Genomic DNA, 21012 nt, shown 5'->3' with positions numbered 1-21012 from the left:
TTACACTCATGGGTGCTATACTGTAGCTGTAACTATGCACAATACATTTCAGTTTTACTGGGAATTATGTATGAACTAACTATAGCCATTTGTATTTTTTTTTGTTTGTTTAATTCATGGAAGCCCAACACCTGTATTCTTGAATCATGATACAGTCAAGTACTGTATGTACAATAAAACAACTTTTTGGGAAATGTAAGCCAACTGGACAGCCAATACAGTTACCTTTTTTCAATACATTTAAACTGTAATAGTAAATCCTCAAGAAGTAATTATTGTTGAGCTTCAGACTCATTCATATGATCTAGTCACAATCAAATCACGTGGCCAGCAGCAAAGGTACTAGGATGCTGCAGTTTATCAAGTTGAGTTTGAAATGTATTCATATCATAAGGCAGTGGTACTCAACTCTGGCCCTCGAGATCCAATCCAGTCCAGGTTTTTACTCCAAGCTGGTTCTAATGTAGTAAATTGAAGCTGCTTAGAGGCTAATTTAGGACCTGATTGGAATAAAGATCTGGACTGGAATTGATCTTGAGGGCCAGAGTTGAGTACCACTGTCCCAAGGTATTAGTGGTATCAGTTAATTTGAGTATATGAGTTTATTTTACTATGAAAATAGGAACTGGGCCTTTTGGCTGACTGTCATTATGAAAAGGAGTGCCACTGTCACCAAAGACAGTAAATAGTCTTGCACTGCCTACAGTAGCAATCAAATAAGGACGAGATGGTCAATAAAAAACAGGGTGGGCAATTCGCAATAGCTTCCAGTTGACCCTTAATTGTTTGACCACATTGCTTGAAAGTAGACAGTGTAACATGTTTATAGGTGTGGCAGGGATACCTCTTATTGTTTTGAGAAGTGTTCATTCTCGGTACTGTACGAAGGTGCTAGAGACAGTACTCTTTAAACGATAAGAGCAGTTGCTATCATTTATTTCAAACTTAAAAGTAGTGTAGACAAGTAGACAAACGTTTTGGCTGAACATTTTACACTTACTTTATAACATTCACAAACAGGCTATTGTTATAAAGTGTGACTGATATTAGAATGCAGAGTATCCATTATATAACAAGAATGAAACAAAGAACACTAAGGAAGAACAGAAAACAAAAGCTCTAAATAAAAAGTATCTTTGTAATGGTCTTTTATCAAGGTCAAGCATTTTTTGTTGGTGTCCTCTGTGTTCTTATGTCAACATAATTAATAACAACAAAAATTAATACAAATATGTGTCAACATGTTTTTTTATATGTTACAAGATTTCTCCTGCATTGCAAACATCAACACATTGTAAATGTGTTAAATCCTTGAAACACACTCAGTATTACAGAGGTGGTTACATACGCTTCAGTAAAGTATGCTACAGTGTAACCTAATTGCAAGTCACCATTGGACATTTTTATTTACTATATTTTTTGCTTCCAGTTCAGTCACATTCAGGGGATCATATTGAGAATAAATACTGGCAACAGTTCTGAGCCCTCAGTATGTTTTCAATTACAGATTAGGCCTCTCTTTCATTAGGCCAATGTTAAGCAGTTCAACAAAAGCCTCAACTCTTCAATAGCAAAATTGATCTTCATAAATTGTGTTCTTTGTATCTCTTTTGCAAACCGCTGATCTAAGGGCAATCAGAACCACATGCGCTAAACTGGTAGAAAATATTGCAGCTTGGCTCCCTGCAGTTTTAGTACATCTGGTTTGGGTGTTTTTGTAATATGTGATTATAAGTTTGCTCCCCTATAGTACATACTGTACACATTGCAGATCTTTCAACTTAATGTACGTTTAATGAACGGTTGATTGTTGACTGCAGATGGAATCTATAACAAGCCAAGTTCAATATTTAAACAAGATGAGTTTTACATGGTGAATATTGAAACGTGGCATTATAAAGCAGACACAGCAATAATACCTGTAACATGTATTATACTTAAGAAATGATTGTTTGTATTACAATTAACATTACATTTAAAAATTACTTGTTAAGCCGTAAGTGTTAAGTGTTATACAGCTTCCTCTCTCTGCCAAATTTGCTACACTTGTATGGCTAACATTGCACATGTTTTCTAAATTCTATTCTAATAATCAATATTGGTTGTATTGGTTGAATTTTAAAGTGATATTGAAAGGTGAAGTTGCTGCTGTAAGTCCTCCAGTTTGTGTTTACTGTAGAATTCCATGTAGATTCCAACTCTACATTAACAGCAGCAGTGTGCACTAATATGAACATACAGTAGTCCTTTACGTCGAGAAGGATATTCAGTATACAGCACATCACAGAGCAGCACACTGCAGCATGGCACTTGGGAGCTGTGCAGTTCTCTTTACCATGTAAATGAGGGCTCAATCATAAATTCTATTAACTGGGAGTATGATTGCAATGCTGAGCTTGAAAGGGCTCTGAAAAAACATTTGTATGAAGCATATAGACATTTCAATAAGCGCCCTGGAGGATGTGCCAGGGCTACCATTTTTCACTACAGTAATTATGTGCAAAAACTTCTTTAAGCGACCTATTGTTCATTAGGGTACACACAGGAGTCTAGACCAGCATATTTCTTATTCTGTCATTGAACACCATTGCAACCTTTTTTTTTATTGTAAGTGTGCAACCATTACAATACTTTTCCTGCATGAACATTAACTAGGCAGTGTCAAGCACGCTGTTAGATGATGTTAGACGTTTAGGACAAAATGTTAACTACCACACTAATGCTTTATGAACATCTGGATTATTTAGATTAAATATCTTTGTATTTTAACATCCTCCCCACTCTTCTGTGTTACTGCCAGTGATGGCATGACATTGCGAACACCACCAAGTGATGTTGCTGTCACCACCACATCAGTGTTATCTTAGTCATTGAAAGGTGCCACACCTCCAAGAACAAATAATTGGTATTTTCCTGATCTAAAGACAATATTAAATTAAACAGGTAATTAATGCAAAAATACCAGCTTAAACTATCTTCAGTGTTTGTTAACACAGCTCATAAAAATGAAGTGTTTTTTAAACTGCGTACAGTATGCTGTAGAAAAGACAAAAGATAGCATTTTAAATTGCAACTGAGGTTATATAACAAGAGGAGTGTGAACTTACCGGAAAATTACATAAGGATGTCATTTTTCCTCAATCAATGTCCCTGCATAAAATTATTTAACAATCACTTGCAACTGTAAATAGCTGCACCCTTTTCCCCTGGTTCACTCAACAGTCATTTTTTATATGTGTACATGTGACCATAGCTTAAACTAGATTGTTTGGACATACTGTACAATGTCCATATTTCAGAATAGCTACATGGGAATTATTAAAAACACATTTTAGACTTTTTTTATCATTTATTTGGGTGATGACATTTCTAGCACTGTTCCATTTGTATTTTTAAGGTAGCTACTGTACACAGAAAACCTGACAACTTAATGAACACTGTTAGTATCTATTTAAACATGTTGCCATTTAGATAATTAAATAATTTTGCCAAGCTTTATGTTCTGCCTAAGCAAAATAGGAACAGACCTCTTAAAAGGCAATAAAAGCATTGCAATGTATTAACATCCATCTGTTTACATGTGTCATTGCCCAAGGCCGTAAGTCTAAAGCAAAATGATTCTGCGTTCTACTGTATACCTCATAGATAAAGACAACAGAAGCAATACATTATGCAAATGCCATTCTTGTTTTATATGACGGGTATTTTATGAAGACTAATAAATGTGAAAGGAAACAGTGTTTTTTTTTTTTGTTTTTTTTTTGAGGGCCAATTTAGTGTCTAGATGACTGCATAATCCATCAAAACTGTTGGGTCTGATTCCCATTTGTGTTCTGTCCTAAAGAATGATAAGCCACCGCTGCAGTAAGCACCAAAAAAAAGTACTTATGAACTGCTGCCAAGCAGAAATATTTGTGATTAACACTGTATAGTACCAAACGCTTACTAAACAGTTTGGAAAAAAATATGTGGGACAGTTGAATGCCATGAAATACTTTAAGCAAAGAAATCAGAGTTTCTTGTGGAAGCCATAGTAAATCAAGCCAAAATGAAATCAGTAATGAAAAGCAAGTAAGGGTGTTCTCCCAGTTATGAATTCTGTAGACTATTGTGTTTTGAGGTACTGTAAAACTCTACACTGTAGGTTAAAACAGCGACATTGGTCGAATTTTAGAATTTATGATTGTTTCATACTGTACTCCCTAATACAGGTGGCCGTAATTATATCCTGACGTTTTAAGAATGCAATGTACCTTTTGATTCCTGTTTTTAAATCTCCCTGTTTGCTTTGTTATCACTATTGATATACGTCTTGTTTAGGAAATGTTTGCATTTCATAGGAAAACAATTATGATTCAGTAGGCAACTTGTTAGCATTTTTTTTCTGCATTGACTCTTGTGGTTATCCATCATCATTTAAGGCTATATCAAGATCACGCTGCACCTCTTGATTGCTGCATTAAACGTGTGTGAGACTAAGCCAATCGAAGCCATACCTTTCTCCAAAACAAACTTAATTCACAGATGTTGTAGGTTAACATGGGTGATGGTATCAAATATTTTGCTGTTTTCATTTCTATTAAATCTTTGGAAACTATGCATAATTCACATGGAGGTATTTAAAAAAAATAAAAAAAAATAAAATAATAATAATCAGGGTGATCAATCTTTAAAGTTATGGATAGCCTATTGTTTTTGAAATGAGCCTAAAAATACATTCTGAGCTGCCAGGAAGATTGATACAGTACCTATACTAGTGCAGTATCTCACTACAGTAGTTACAATACCCAAGCATTAGATTGTTCTCTAATGAAAAGTACATTTGGGTATTTCTGGTTAAAAGGTTTCTATAATATTAGAAACATACCTAATAATAGAAACCTAAAAAAATAAATAAAAAAGATTGTACTGGTACTGTATGGTTAAACAAGAATTTATATCAGCGCACTTTGACTGATTAGCTGTGTACAGAGTAAGACATAAGAAGACATTTCCTACTGTCAGACCACCATCATATTTCACCCAAATCCTTTAAATAGTTAGCTGCCTCCTGGAACTGCTTGACAGAAACTCCATAGTGGCAAATGATTCTCACTTCTGCAGGACAGGTTCTCTGGAGACACAGAATTCCACACTTGAACAGTAAGGCCTCTGTTAGGATAGCAAGACCAAATTGAACTGTGGACCAGGGTGTATGTTCATGTCAGTGAACTGATACTTGACATTAAGTGGTGTTGTATGTAAATAGTATCCAGCACCTGGTTCAAGAACAATGGAAGGTATTCAGGATGTTTTACTGGGACATTTTAAAGGATTTTTCTTGGGGGTTGTCTAGGATTACAGCTCACATGCAGGGTGCCCTTTTTTGAAATCGGCAGGCTTGGCAATTGTGAAGATTGTTATAGACAGACTTACAGTAGATACGCACCTCACTGTATATTGAGCTAGAGCAGGGCTTCTCAAACCCAGTCCTGGGGACCCCAGTGTCTGCTGGTTTTCATTCCAGCTGAGCTCTCAGTTACTTAACTAAACCCTCAATTGAACTAATAATTTGCTTAATTGGCTCCTTTTTAATTTTTTTAACTTAACTTAAACAGTTGGAGTAACTTGAAATCTGCAACTTTTTAGGAACCGAGAACAATTAAAAAGGTCTAATTAAGCAAACTACTGTACTATATGTCTAAGTTAAAGCAAATTTAGGGAAAAAAAAAAAAACCAGGCATGCAATTGTAAACCAAGCCTTGAGGAAAAGACATTTTGGAATAAGCATTTACTGTAAAGACTTTAAGTTATCAGGTGAAAAATGCCTATCGAATAACATATACACATTTAGGTAGTGACATTATTTTGTGGTACCTGCTATACAGCTTTTGGAATAAAGTCAACAAATAGAATAACAAACATGTTGCTTTCTCATAATGGTTTGCACTGAGCTTTATCAAAACTGTAAACATTCTGAAAAACATGTACAACGTTTGAAGATATGATAAGTTTATAAAGCACTGCACCTCAACAGTAGTGTGTCAGATGTTTTGCTTTTGGATGTTTGAGTCTTTCCATGCCTATTACATTGGAACACTTGAAGTCAGTTTTGTTTACTTACTGGGAATATCAATTATTTACATTACTAGGTAGAACATATTCCTTGTGTTTTTTAATAGTGCTGGGACAAATCCAGATATCCAAACAAACACTTTTTATTCAAATGCAAAAGAACATGTCCGTGTCTGCCAGACATTACACGATGAACAGAAATAAAGTTCATTGATTTATTGATTTACCGCCTTGCCAGAATTTGCATGGCAGTTGCTAAATGAGCAAGGGGAAAAATGTGATTACTCATTTTTTTAATTTATTTTTTAAAATCAGTACAGCCAATATTTACTTTAGTTGAGATTAGGATAGGCACACAATACAAGCAGTCAAATAGTTATCTCTCCATACAGTTGCAAGTATTGCTTCAGATGTTGGAATTGAGTCAGAATCAGATTCCATTTCTGTCTGCCATATAATACAGATCAGCTGTATCACTCCAAAACACCTTATGTTTTCCAACACTGGCCCAACTTGCAAAGGAAATGCATTGTGATCAAAGTTGTTTTTCCTTCTTTTGTGTTGCACTGTTAGTTTTTGTTATGTGGATTGTAATACAGGAGAAATCGTATAATGCCTACGTTTCTATATTTCTTTAAAGTGTTTATTCAGGTTATGAAAATGTGTGTATGGCCATTTTGTTTATTGCGAAAATATGACAATGGCAGAGATTATATAAAAAAAAAAAACAACAGCAAAAAACCCTTTATTTACACAACAGTGTTTATTATTATAAAAAAGACATTTGACAGTTATTACTTCATGGCATCCTTTGTTGTATAGTCAGAGCGGGTAAAGTAAGGTCTTTTGATAACGTCTTCGTAACGTTTTATAAATGAACAAATATTTGAATACTAGTCTAAATCTTGAACAGACATCCAAAAATGACAATTCCATGTTCAACCCAGCACTACTTTGAATAGATTGTTTCTCACTTTCCTGTGCTGATGTATCAAAAACTACTGGAGGACAGCTGGAGGATACAACACATGTCACAACACATTCTGTGTAAAAAGTTTATTTGGTGGTGTAGACTTTCTTATTTACATTATGTTAAAGTCATTTTCCAATCACAGTGGACTTTGGTATTATGAATGGTAGCATATACAATAAATAATTCACACTTTAGAATAATGTCTTATTACAAAAGTCCAGAAAATGTTCTGTACTACAGTATACCCTGCCTTTCCCAAGTTTTGTTATTGTCTTTTCGAATACCATACATTTTTCTAGATTGGAATTTGAATAGTGTTGAAAAAATGGTGTTTTGCATTCTAAAAGAAATGACATTTCAGCATCAGATGGAAGACTAATGTTTTCTAGTGGGTCATTAGCAGAACGCACAGATACTGGGGGGAATGCCAGTCCATTATACAACTAGTCAGTGGAAATATTTGGTTTCCAGAATGTAACCACCAATTGTTCTCACTGTCTCTGGAACATGGCATTTATCATGTATTGGTTGCTGTCAATAGTCAAACATATTTGCATGAACCTATTTTCTTATTGTATTTTTGTATTTGCAGAAATGAAGATGTTTAACTTTTGTTTACAGAGTGAATGTCCCAGATTTTATATAGCACTTAAAATCTGACAATTTGGAAGTGAAATGGCTATTTGGGGGGAAATTGTATGCTCCTGTAGACTAGATGTAAAATATGTTTTATTGCCTGCAGAAGTTACTGACCCAGACCCTCTGATAAGAATCTTTTTTTTTTTTTTTTTTCTAAGCTACTTTGCTAAACAATGCAAATGAGTGCTAGCGTTTACAAACAGCCTTAATGATTTCACAGGGACTCATTGCCTGGCAACCTGAATGTATAAAATCACTATCCATCTTATTGATCAAGTGAATAATTAGTCGGCTGTCAGCCTTGGGGTTGAAAGCTCAGGCTCGTAACAGTGGTGTATCTTTACGATGTAGAACTTTTTCTTTGTTGGCTTGCCTCCTTGATGACATCACTTTCCCTCTGCTTTGTTTCAGGGTGGAAGAATGATGGGATGGCTGTAAATATGGGCCACTGGGCAGGCACACAGACCTCTCTTCTCTGCCTTGCTCTCCTGCTTCTCCAGCTCTTCGCTCGCTGTTGCCAAGGTCTACAGAACCCAGCAGTGCTACCTACCTTCTTCTTCACACATTCCCTCTACAATGCCACAGTCTATGAGAACTCGGCTGCCAGGACCTACGCCAACAGTAAAGTTAAAATGGGGGTCACATTAACGCATAAATCATGGGATATTAAATACCGGATAGTTTCCGGAGACGAAGAAGGTTTTTTTAAAGCAGAGGAGTTTGTAATGGGAGACTTCTGTTTTCTCAGGGTTAGGACTAAAGGAGGAAATGCTGCCATTTTAAACCGAGAGATCCAGGATAATTACTTGCTAACTGTAAAAGCCACTGTCCGAGGGGAAGATTTAGATGCCTGGGCAAAAGTCAACATACAGGTTTTAGATATGAATGACCTACGTCCTTTGTTTTCGCCAACAACTTATTCCGTAACGATAGCTGAGAACACCCCGCTAAGAACTAGCATTGCACAAGTGACAGCAACAGATGCAGATATTGGATCCAACGGGGAGTTTTATTATTTCTTTAAAGACAAAGTTGACCTTTTTGCAGTTCATCCTACCAGCGGGGTAATCTCTCTGAGTGGCAGGCTAAATTCTGATGAGAGAAACAGATACGACCTGGAAATCCTAGCAGTTGACCGTGGAATGAAACTGTATGGAAACAATGGCGTGAGCAGCACAGCAAAGCTTTTCATTCACATTGAACGCATCAATGAGCATGCACCAACCTTAAGCGTGGTGACTCACACTCCGTCTCTGCTTGACAAAGATCCCACCTACGCAGTTTTAACTGTCGAGGACATGGATGAAGGTGCAAATGGCGAAATAGAATCGGTTTCCATTGTAGCTGGGGATCCTTTGGACCAGTTCCGCTTGGTTAAAAGAACTGGAAGCAATGAATATAGAATAAAGGGATTGGAACCAGTGGATTGGGATCATTTCCCTTATGGTTACAATTTAACCCTTCAAGCCAAGGACAAAGGTTCTCCCCAGAAATTCTCTGCCGTCAAGGTTGTTCACGTGTATGTCAATAGACCTCAAGCTGTTGAAATTAAGTTTGAAAAGGAAATGTATGAAGTCAGTCTCAGTGAGTTTTCACCACCTGGAGTCAATGTGGTTGCTGTTAAACTTTCCCCCGAGCCTCAGGATGTGGAATATAACCTAAATCCTGGACCAGATTCAGATTATTTTAAGATAAACCCTCAAACCGGATTGATCACCACTGCCCGACATTTAAACATCCTTGAAAAGGAGCTCTTTGAACTTCAGGTGGTTGACCTAGAAAGTGACTTGAAAGTTAAAGTGAGCATCACAGTGGAAGATGAAAACAACCATGCACCCCTGTTTCTACAACCATCATATGAAGTGTTTCTGAATGAAAGCATAGCAGTCGGAACAAATGTTTTGACTGTTTCAGCCACAGATAGTGATAGAGGGGAAAATGGTTATATAACGTACAGCATTGCCAGTATACAAGCCTTACCTTTTACTATTAATCAATTCACTGGTGTCATAAGCTCTAACAATGAGCTTGATTTTGAGTCTTCATCTGAGAGCTACATTTTTGTTGTCAGAGCTTCTGATTGGGGTTTGCCTTACCGGCGTGAAAGTGAAGTTAATGTCACTGTACATCTCGAAAATGTCAATGACAACAAGCCCCTTTTTGAGAAAATAGCCTGCCAAGGTGTAATATCGTACAGTTTTCCACCCGGTGGACAGATCACAACTGTTTCTGCCATAGATATAGATGAGCTCGAATTAGTCAAGTACAAAATTATCTCTGGGAATGAAAAAGGATTTTTTGAGTTAAATCCTGATTCTGGAGTGCTGGTGCTGAGAAAAAGTTTGACTACTGCCAATCCAAAAAATGGAGTCTTTAACTTGAAAATAGCAGCTACCGACGGCGAAAACCTTTCAGACTCAATGTTTGTTAACATTTCTGTTGTTCACGGGAAAGTGTCATCAAAAAGTTTCAGTTGCAACGAAACCAGAGTTGCCCAGAAGCTAGCTGAAAAGTTGCTAAAAAAGGCTAAAGCTAACAGTAAGCCCAAAATAGAAGATGTATTTATCGATCTGTACTCGGTCAACAGGCAGACTCCGCAGTTCGATAAATCTTTTCCATCTGAGATATCTGTCCGTGAGGACCTCAAAGTAGGAGGCAGTGTCTTGAAGGTCAAGGCCTGGGATGGAGATACTGGCTTTAATGGTCGGGTTTTGTTTACCATCTCTGACGGGAACAAGGATAGCTGTTTTAATATTGATATGGAAACTGGATTAATTAGTGTCTTGATGCCAATGGATCGTGAAAAAGTAGACCGATATCTTCTGAATATTACCATTTATGACCTAGGCTCACCTCAGAAGTCTACATGGAGGCTATTGACCATAAATGTGGAAGATGCTAACGACAACACCCCCCAGTTTTTACAGGAGAGCTACTCTGCCGTCATTCTCGAAAACACAAACCTTGGCACAGCAGTTATCCAGGTTGAAGCTACTGACAAAGATTTAGGACCTAATGGTGATATATTATACTCTATATTGACAAGCACAACTCAGCTGGCAATTAACAGCTCAACTGGAATTGTTTATGTAGCTGGGCAGCTTGATAGGGAATTTAAAGCTCATTTCAATTTAAAAATAGAGGCTCGTGATAAAGCTGAAAGGGGAAAGCAGAGGTTCTCAGTTGTTACTCTAAAGGTATCCTTGGATGACGTTAATGACTGCCCTCCAGCATTCATTCCATACAGTTACAATGCCAAGGTTCTTGAAGATCTTCCGGTTGGCACCATTATAGCCTGGCTGGAGACACAAGATCCAGACCTTGGTTTAGGTGGCCAGGTAAGATACACTCTGGCAAATGACTACAATGGGAAATTTGAGATTGATAAAGCCAGCGGGGTTATTCGTCTGGCTAAGGAGCTGGATTACGAGAAGCAGCAGTTTTATAACCTGACAGTGCGGGCTAAAGATAAAGGGCGTCCAGTGTCTCTACTGTCGGTGTCCTTTGTGGAGGTGGAAGTGGTGGATGTAAACGAGAATCTTTACCCTCCCTATTTTTTGGATTTTGCTGTGAAGGGAACGGTAAAGGAAAACTCACGGATTGGCACCAGCGTTCTCCAGGTCACAGCTAGAGATGATGATGTTGGAAGGGATGGAGAGATTCAGTATTCTATTCGAGATGGTAGCGGACTTGGCAGGTTCTCTATTGACGAAGAGACAGGTACGTCTTTTTTAAATCATTAATATGAATATGAAATGCTGGATTGAGAAAGTAGCCCATTGAAAGTAGCCTGGTTGGGGAGGCATTTGTACAGGAGATTGGGGGGTAATTTGGTTTTATATTGCATATACAATGTGCTGGGGTTACTTCACAGTCCAAAACAAGATGTATTATAGGTGAACTTTTTCATATTTTAAATGTATGGTATTGTGACAGTGTAGCATCACAGCCCGAGATGCTACCCACAGGAAATAGACCTAGAGACTGAAAGCTACAGTTTAAGCACGTATGCGCACGTTTATTTAACAAAACAAACAAAAACAGGAACAAAATAAACACAGCATGAGAGCCAAAATAAAAAGTTCAAACATAAGAACAACACACTTGTAGGCTGGGCGTTAGCCTTCACTACCACATTGCAAAATAATACAAAAATCACAGCACTCCCACTCCCTCACCCTCATCCTCACCCTCACCCTCACCCTCACCCTCACCCTCACCCCCCAAACTACTCCAACAAACAAAGGATTTTGCTTCCTTTGTATACTTGTGACCACTTGCCAATTACCATCAGTTACCTAATTGGAGAATTGCCACTTCTGTGATTGATGGCAGGGACAAATGTAACCCCATTCCAAACAACCTAACATTCTCACACACACACACACTATTTATAGCAGCAGGTATGTGCTAAAGTAATCCAGCAACTGTATAATTGATGGCAATATTTTACTGTATTGACCACCTGCAATTTTAAAGGAATGATAACCTTTAAATTATAAGTACAATTTCTAGATCTACAGGAAGATGGGAATTAATGTATTTCAATGCAACATCACAGGTAAAATAAAAAGTAATATGGTGACCGTTCAATTTTATAGCTTTACAACATTTCTTTACATCTATTCTTTGAAACAAAACAAAAAAATGCATGCCTTCAGTTTTTAGGAATTCAGAAATGTTCTCTATATCTGTGTGCCTCATAGTTACTCTGTGTTTTAGAAGCAGTGTTAGCCCATTCAGCCCATCATTTCTGACCACTTTTTACACTTACAGGCAGCACATTTCGTGTTGACATCGTAGCAGGATTTCTGAGAACTGCCTGCTGTAGGGTGGTGTTTTTTTTCAGTGTGTGTTTTTTTGCATATACGGGATAAGACCACTCGTTGTGATCAATTCAACTTCCTCTGCTGGTACATGTGTGATTGAGGACGTATTTCTGAACAGAATGAGGTTTAAAAAACATTTGGAGTTCCCTTTCACTCTTGGCGCTGGCATCTTCTTCACACGCGCTGTCAGAACTGCCGTAAATTATTAAAATTAGTGAAATTAGTTCGTAAAGGAGAGGTGAAAAGTTGGAAGAAAACGCATAAAGAAAATTAGAGGTAGTCTGTTTTTATTTGTTTATTTGAAAAAAAAAACTTAACTGAATATACATTTTTTTTAAATGCAACGTAGATCTAAAGAACAGTCTATTAATTTTCTTGAAAAACGCTGTACCACTATTTTTTTTTTGTAAATTCAGATTCCAGGCTTGCACCTATCTGCGGACACCCATACTGTAATTTCAGGCTACGGTATAAAGTACATTTGGAAATACTTTATTTGCAATTAAGTAGGAACATACTGATGTTATTTAAAAATGACATTGTTCAAACAAGGACATAATTATGTATTATTTAACGCAAGCATAATTTCTTTGAGATTTTTCTGCAAGACATTTTGACATGTGGAGTACAAAGCAGATGTATTGAGTTCATAAGCAGTTTCTGTTAATACATTCCTCATATTCGCGGAACTGGGAGGTCTCTTTGGTGTTTAGAGAGAAAGTACCCTCCCTCTTTCAGACTTCAGTGTCTTTAAGAACAATAACTTTCAAGCCTGATTCTTACACTTTCTTTTACGTATCACAATGATTGCCTGTTGGTTGAGATTTATTTATTTTTTAAACCATAAAAATGTTTTGTAAGTGAACGCTTGCCCCTTGTCTGCTATGAGGAAACACTTAGACAAGATGTTTAGTCTGTGAAAATGTGAGTTTCCTAGGGAACAGCATATATAAAATAAATGAACATAAGAAGAATATGAATGCATTTAAGAATAACATGTTGGCTTTTTCTGTTAAGTAAAAAAATGCTAGTCAAATACAAGTGATTGAACCCATAAAACAAGTTATTTTTTAGTTGCTGCCATATTCTTCACATTACACACACTCATGTTAATTAAAATGGATTGACTTGCATAGAAAAAGAGGAAATATGACTATACTATATTTGCATTGTATTTAATCTGGAAAACACATTACTTTCTGAAGAAGTACCACTGTACAGTTGTATCTATTTGACTGCCTTTCTCATGACTGTCTGCCTGTCTGTCCATTTGTTCTACTGTCTATTTCTATTAGAATGCTACAATACAATAATACCATTTACCACCAGAAAATAAACTGTTTCATTCTAGCTAAATAATATAATTTCTGCATCTTTGTTGATACATTTCTGTAAGTGTTTGCACAGAAACCATACAGTATATGCAGTACAATGAAAATATATCAATGTGTGCCGCAGTATTTTAGGAATACAACAAAAGAAAGATGGAAAGGATAAGCGTTTTCTGTATTCCAAAGCAGAACAGGTTTATTTCAAGCAAGGGTTAAAATAAAAAAAATGTCATCAGCGAGGGGAATTGGAAACGACTGTACTATGGTGTTCACACTTTTGTGTGAATGGGCATGACTGATTAATTTGGTAGTCAAAATGTCATCCCTGACTTATATAAAAATATATATATATACACTGGTAATTGCCTAGAGCATCACAAGGAATGAAAACACACATTTGAGGAATTTTCAAGGTAAAAGGTTAAGAAAGCTGTGTGTGCTGACATCTTATTTTGGGTGAACCAAGAAATGTTGTCATTACTGCACTCCCCTAACCCTAACCCTAACCCTTACCCTCAATTACTGCACTCCCTTAACCCTAACCCTCACCCTCAATTACTGCACTCCCTTAACCCTAACCCTAATCCTCACCCCCAATTACTGCACTCCTGTCAGTGTCAATTGGGTGCATATTTTCTGTTTTCTACAGCGTTCCCATGGCATGTCAACTTGATTTGCTTTTGGGGAGACTCTTTTCCAAATCTTAGCCTTTCAAGGATATACAATGTTTAGAGTAAGACGTGTCGTCCAGCCAATGCAGGTGAAAATGCCCATACACTGCTGTAATTTACCAAACACTGGTACACAGTTCATTGTGAGTTACTATAGCAGGTGATAATGGAAAACATTACAAAAGCTCAAATGCTGGAAGCATTGTTAAATCCAACAATGGAAATCTCCCTAATGCCCTTCCAGGTAGTAAAGTCACATGAGAAATGGAGATATTATGCAAATAATCATGAAGATGAGTGCCTGGTATTATATTAGCAAGGCAGGAGTGAAGAAACGAACACATACATTATTACATTCAGTATTTTTATTTTATTCCCCAGTACTGTGCTGCAACATTAAAACATTTGTGCTCCAACTGTATTTCAGAGTACTGAACTCCTGATTAGCTCTGCACTTGCAGTACAGTACTGTACCCTATACTGTAGCAGCAGACACTCACTTATTGATTTGTTGTGTTCCTTACTTTTTCTGTGCTAATATCTTAACGCAGACCAAATCACTGTCACTACATCACCCTGTAGAGCAAAGAAGGTACACTATACAGTACGCTTATGACTATGAGTGCTCGGCAAATAATTTGATGTTCAGTTAAGATGTAATCAGGTTTTAACATTTCACAATAAGAGTAACTGTTACGCATTTGGTTCCATTATATAGATAGTTGTTGTATTCAAATAGACTTGTACTTAATTGAACAAGTAAATGGTTACATTGAGTTACTTTTCCCATATACGCCATGCTAAATCCAGATCATGTAGGATTTTTTTTTTAAATTGATACCTGCTGGACAGTAAAATAACACTCATAATGATAGCATGTGGTGAGTGTTGCACAGTAGCAGATTTGTGCATGTGGGCACATCATGAAGAGATATATCCTGTAATGCTTCAAACAGCACTGCTGTAAAAAAAAACTTTGTCGACATTTTGTTTTAACCATCTGCATCACAAACAGCAGTAAATGCAAAATCGAATATATAAACTGTTTGAAAAGCAGGTGTTGTAGCCCGATGTGTTTTGTCAGAAGTTTTTTTTTTTGTTTGTTTTGGTTAATGTGTAAAATAAAATAATGTCCATGCAGTATACATAGTGTTCTATATTTCCAGTTTATTTTCCGAATTTTTCATTACATGATTTTTTTTCTTAACTGAACGTTGGTTTTTACTCATTTATACCCAATTTTTGTCTCTACTGTTCAATATTTTCCCGGTACTATTTTCTAGGAAATACAGAATATTCTGATTAAAATGCTGTTTTATTATGACAGCCCTCCACTGTATTCTAGGATACAGCAGGTATGTTTAGACATTGGAGGATCAAATAACATTCAAATGTGGTTCTCTGTTCACAAGCACATTATCACCTGATTATGTTGACCAATCAAAGTCTGATTATTGTGGCAATTGCTGGGCGTAGTAACTACTAGCTTGATTAAAAAACAAAATTGAAATACGTACACGTAAATCAGTTTATGAATATACAAAAGAAATGAATGTTTCGAAGTACACAAAAAGCTCAGTGGGTCAGATGAGGCAGAGGATGCATAGCGCTGCACATACTGCAGCATTGAGGTACATGTTGGCGCTGACAATAAAAGAACATACTGAAAAACAAGCGACACATTAAACTACAACAATAAAGTGAAGTGAGAGACAAGCAATCCATTTATGCAGCTTTTACACACGCTTTAATAAAAGAGAGCGCAGAATGACTGTGTTAATGAGTTTGTGAGAGCGCTGTGCTTTGCTGGACAGTCACTGTTTATTGCAGAGAGGTATGTTGGTGACTTTGTGCAACATTACTGTCCATCAGCTAAAACACTGTCTAACGCCGACAATCTTAATCGTAAATATTTGACAGAAAATTGTGATGCGCACTGATAAAATATCCAGTGGGATTTTTGATGGCTCCCGATGGCTTGCGTTGTCCAGTTCTGTCAATTTTCTTTTGTCTCTATGATTTCAAGGCAAATTAACCAGGCTTGTTTTGCGCTGATGTCATGTTCATACCTTCTGCAGATACTATGTCCGTCAGCACGGTGATTGCTGAAACGGTCGCAAAGTACCAGCTAACTTGGGAAAATGTGTCCTCGACTTGCATAGATTCTGCTTCATCATACATGGCAGGGGCATTAAAGTTAATCAGAAACCAGAACTGCTACGCATCATATTCCACATGTAAAGTGTGTATACTGAGATTTTTTTCCCGATGTTGCAATTAAAAAAAAAAAAAAAAAATGTGTATATGTAAAATAAACTGAAAAATTCACGGGAAATAGTATACAGTAGGTCTATGGTATCTTTGAAAAATGTTGAGGCTTATGCACTGATACAGTATCAGCTTTTTTTAAATTTTAATTTTCATTGCTTTCCTGATTGTACTTGAACATATGCAGGGTCAAAGCGCTGTAGTCTTTCAATTATTTTTGAGTAGGCAATTAACACCGACCTCAGCTTTCTTCTCACACATCTGAAGAGGAGACTGTGTAGTCTGGTGGTTAAAGAAAATGGCTTGTAATCACAAGATCCCCGGTTCAAATCCTGGCTCACTTGCTGTGTGACCTTGAACTTAACCTCCTTGTGCTCCATCTTTTTGGTGAGATGTTGTTGTAAGTGACTCTGCAGGTTATGCATAGTTCACACACCCTAGTCTCTGTAAGTCGCCTCGGATAAAGGCGTCTGCTAAATAAACAAATAGTGAGCCACTAGAATGTTCAGAAAGAGTCAGGCTTCATTTCACTGGAGAGGATATCACATGAGCTCATTTTAGACTATGGCTGCTGTTTCCTGAAGCATGGATTTCTATTATGTAGGTGCCTTTCTTTTTAATAATCAGCTGGTAGCTTTACTACTATAGACGTGCATTATTAAACTTGAGATTTGCTGAGTGTAGTACTGCTTGTCGCTGCTTTCGTTCCCCATTGATTCTCCAAGCTCTACTTGGAATGCACTAAGCTTTTAAGATGTTTATTAAAAACAGCCAAGCACATTTAATTTCTCTTCAGTTGCTTACTGTTTGAAAACATGTGAGTGATAAGCTCAGCAGAATACAACTGTTGTAATACAGTTGATATATTGTCATATATTGAACAACTATCCATAAACCTTCACAGAACCCGATATATCGCGTTATAAACCAATTTCGCCCTCAATCCGTTGTGTTGCTGACGTGTATTTTGATTATATGCAACATACTGTAGCATTGCCAGTAGTTTCCCTGGGCTTCCGGCTACATGGGATTGAACTGCTGACATCAACACTTTCAAGTTTGCTTGCTGCCCTAGATACAGGAGAGCTGTAGGCACCCTGATGAATTAGCATCCCCCAAACTGAGACAGACATCCGGAAAAGTCCTCAGTAAAAGTGCCAGTGCTTGGTAATGCTGCAACATAGTTCCATTGAACACTTATTATAAATAAGCGAAAGTAATAAATGAAATATTTCCTCTGCTGTTATACCTACTACAGGACATACATCCCACAGTACCTGAATGGTTGCCGGGAGAGGATGAGTGTATCTTCAAAGTTTGGTCAAAATTGGTGCAAAATCCATCAGCAGTTCTCATTTTAACCATGTAAAGTGTGGCAGACAGACAGATATCAGCACATCAGGATCCCCATTTTTTAAATTATAATCCTAAAAATCAAACTGATAGCCATATACCAATCTCTTTAATTTCTCCCTTTTAAAAATACGAAAAACAAACTCAAGAAGATTAATGTTTTAATGATTTACTTCAACATGACAGTGGTATTTAAATCTGTTTAGAACAACTGAATACACCCGTAATACTACAAGGCCCATATTTTCAAGCCGTTAACTCCGGTCTAATTAACTCCTATTTTTTGAAAGGAGAACATTTTCTAAAAAAAACATTTTCTAAAAAAAAAAAAAAAAACAGAACCAAACAAGCTCAATAATTCAACATTTCTTCAGCACCCTCAAGTTGTTTGTTTCACAGTTTTGTACCTTAGCGTGGAATTTATTAAAGACTGAAGCAAGAGTTTTGAAAATGTGGCCCCAAGCATCTAAAGTTCTGGAAATATTGGAAAAAAAGATATCCTGCTAAAACCAGTATACTAAAAAAAATACTTTTTATATTTAAAGACTGCTGTAATGAATGAGACCGCACATGCCAGTATTAAGTGATTCATCATATTTAATCAAATAAAACAAATTAAAATAAACAAACCAAGTGCTCTGTAATGCCGCAAATCAAATACAAATGCAAAAGAGGGTACTTATTCCATTTAAACTGGACGAGCTACAGTATCGCTCCAAAACAATGTTGACTTCTGCTGTAACTAATTGCTGCAACAAAGCGAACATCAATTATAATAGCTGAATTGAAAAAAAAAAACACAACACAATTATATATTATTTTTATAAATATTTTTTTAAACATGACTGGATACTGCAGAATGTGGCCACACTGTAGCAGGTTTACAGAAAGCACAAAGAAACACTGAACACAGAGTTGTGTAATTTCACTGGTACTGGATCGAAAGCACCTCTCAAAATAAATGACAAGTGACCCATCATATATCACTGAAAAGAGGAACATGTGACAGGCATAAAAACATTAAGGCTGGGGCGATGCCTAATTTTTCACTATCGATATATCGTGCTCCAAAAAAGCCAATGCATCGATTCATTGACGTTATGAAAGGGTAAAGAAAATGCAGCAGAGGGCTCAGTATCCCATACAGTACTGTGCACGTCCCTGGTAGCGACTCACTTATCTGTATCAGAGCATATCAGACCATGGATGAGGCCTGCAGGGTTTTTATTGAGAACTATTCTGACATCTTTCCTGCTTTTGCAAAACTTGCAGCAACTGCAATTCCGATACCTGTACCTTGTGTTCCAGCAGAACAGGGTTTTAGCTGCAAGAACAGAGTGCAGACCAGCAAACACTCTCGTTTACGTGAGGATCATCTAAAACATGACAATTTCAATGGAAGCTCCTGAGAATTATTAAGACTTTGATTTGGAAAGAGTCATTTTTGACTTGGGTGCTAAAAAGAAAATTTAAAGAACTTTTAAACAGCAAAACTGCAGATAGTTCTAATGTTGACAGCTACCCGCAGAGACACTGGTATATGTTCTACAACGCTGATTTTTACATTGTGAATAGAGGATTTTCAAAAGAAAACGTTTCACGGTAAGCTTGTCTATGTCTATTTCTACTACCATTATTTATACTGTGTACTGTTTTGTATGTTAAGTTTGTTAATCTGAAATAGTTACACTGGAAAATAATGTAACTGTTGATACAATATGTAAAAACGCAGATGTTATGGTTGAAAACGCAGATTTTGAGATGGTATGCTTTTTACAAATGCACATTTTTAAAGGCTAGCGCGACCTCTGCATCTCTAAATGGTCACACAAATTAGTTGTGTTACCGGAGTGTCCCAAACTTTTTACTTTTCTTTCTTGCTTTACTTTAGAAAACAATTGTCAAACATCGAAAGGCATTGTGGCTCGGTCGATATCATATTTGTAATTCTAGCACAACGCTCTTAACTCCTGCACAGCTCCTATCTGTAAACACTCACAGGGGGCAGGGCAGGGGGGAGAAGGTGAGCTCAATCTCATGCAGATTCAGTGAGTCAGACCAGAGAAGCAATGCGCTTCGTGCAAAAAATAATGTCCGATTTCAAATTTAATTAAAAATAAAAGCTTTTCTTTGCTTAAACCCTGTACATAAAAACGAAGCACAGCCTTGACTATCGATAGTTGTCAAACGATATGATGCATCGCCTCAGCCTTAACAAACATTTAGGGGTAGATGTACTAAAGTGTTGCGCCTCTCACATGCACTCTCAGTATGACATACTGCAGGTTTATAAATACTATGTGAAAACTTGCTCCTGGCGATTGTGAGGTGTGTGATAACGCCCAGCTATCAACAATATTATTTTCAACACCAATGTCAATGTGTACAGAAAGTGTGTTGGATGCCAATTAGGAACATCCACATGTGTCGTACTGCATGACAAACAGCCCAAAATCTCACGTTGTTGCTTTTAAGTGTTAATTGCTTGATTCTCATTAAAACCTGTTTTGAACTCTGATCTAAATTGTTTTCGGTGCGATATCTACAGATGTACTAATTCCCTTGCCACTTCAAACAGCATAGGGGCCCGCACTGTTTGTCTTCTTTAATATTGTGCTGTTATTAAACGGCAACAGAATAGAGACCGGGGTTCATTTCAATTATCCAAACAATGGCGATCTAAATACTGGCCCTCGGCATTAATCCAGGAGGTGTTTCATGAATTTTAGGCTGGCAATATTACAATATGGTCCCCTAAAGTTCAGATCATAACATTAGTTATAAACATGGCTTGTTTAGGCATCTTTCCAGAAAGCTATCGACATACCACATAGGAAGCTTTTTCTACTTTTATTAGAGAGTCTGAATACATTGCATTACAGCAGCTACTGTAC

At 37.0% G+C, this 21012-nt stretch overlaps 1 protein-coding gene across 8 annotated transcripts in view; it reads left to right on the top strand.

Annotated features, from left to right (window-relative positions):
- fat3a (FAT atypical cadherin 3a) overlaps window positions 1–21012 on the top strand; it is a 180139-nt gene that overhangs the window by 32491 nt on the left and 126636 nt on the right. For 7 of the 8 annotated variants that reach the window (XM_034923644.2, XM_034923642.2, XM_034923643.2 and 4 more), the window contains exon 2: window positions 8078–11386. In XM_034923644.2, coding sequence (XP_034779535.2) covers window positions 8095–11386 — 3292 coding nt within the window. In that variant the 5' untranslated portion in view covers window positions 8078–8094. The remainder of the gene's footprint in view (window positions 1–8077; window positions 11387–21012) is intronic. The other variant, XM_059031131.1, reaches the window with a different exon arrangement.

Source organism: Acipenser ruthenus, chromosome 9 (assembly GCF_902713425.1).
Source record: "Acipenser ruthenus chromosome 9, fAciRut3.2 maternal haplotype, whole genome shotgun sequence".
NCBI lineage: Eukaryota > Metazoa > Chordata > Actinopteri > Acipenseriformes > Acipenseridae > Acipenser > Acipenser ruthenus.
Note: the sequence above shows the minus strand (reverse complement) of the source record. Positions and strands in the feature narration are given on the sequence as shown.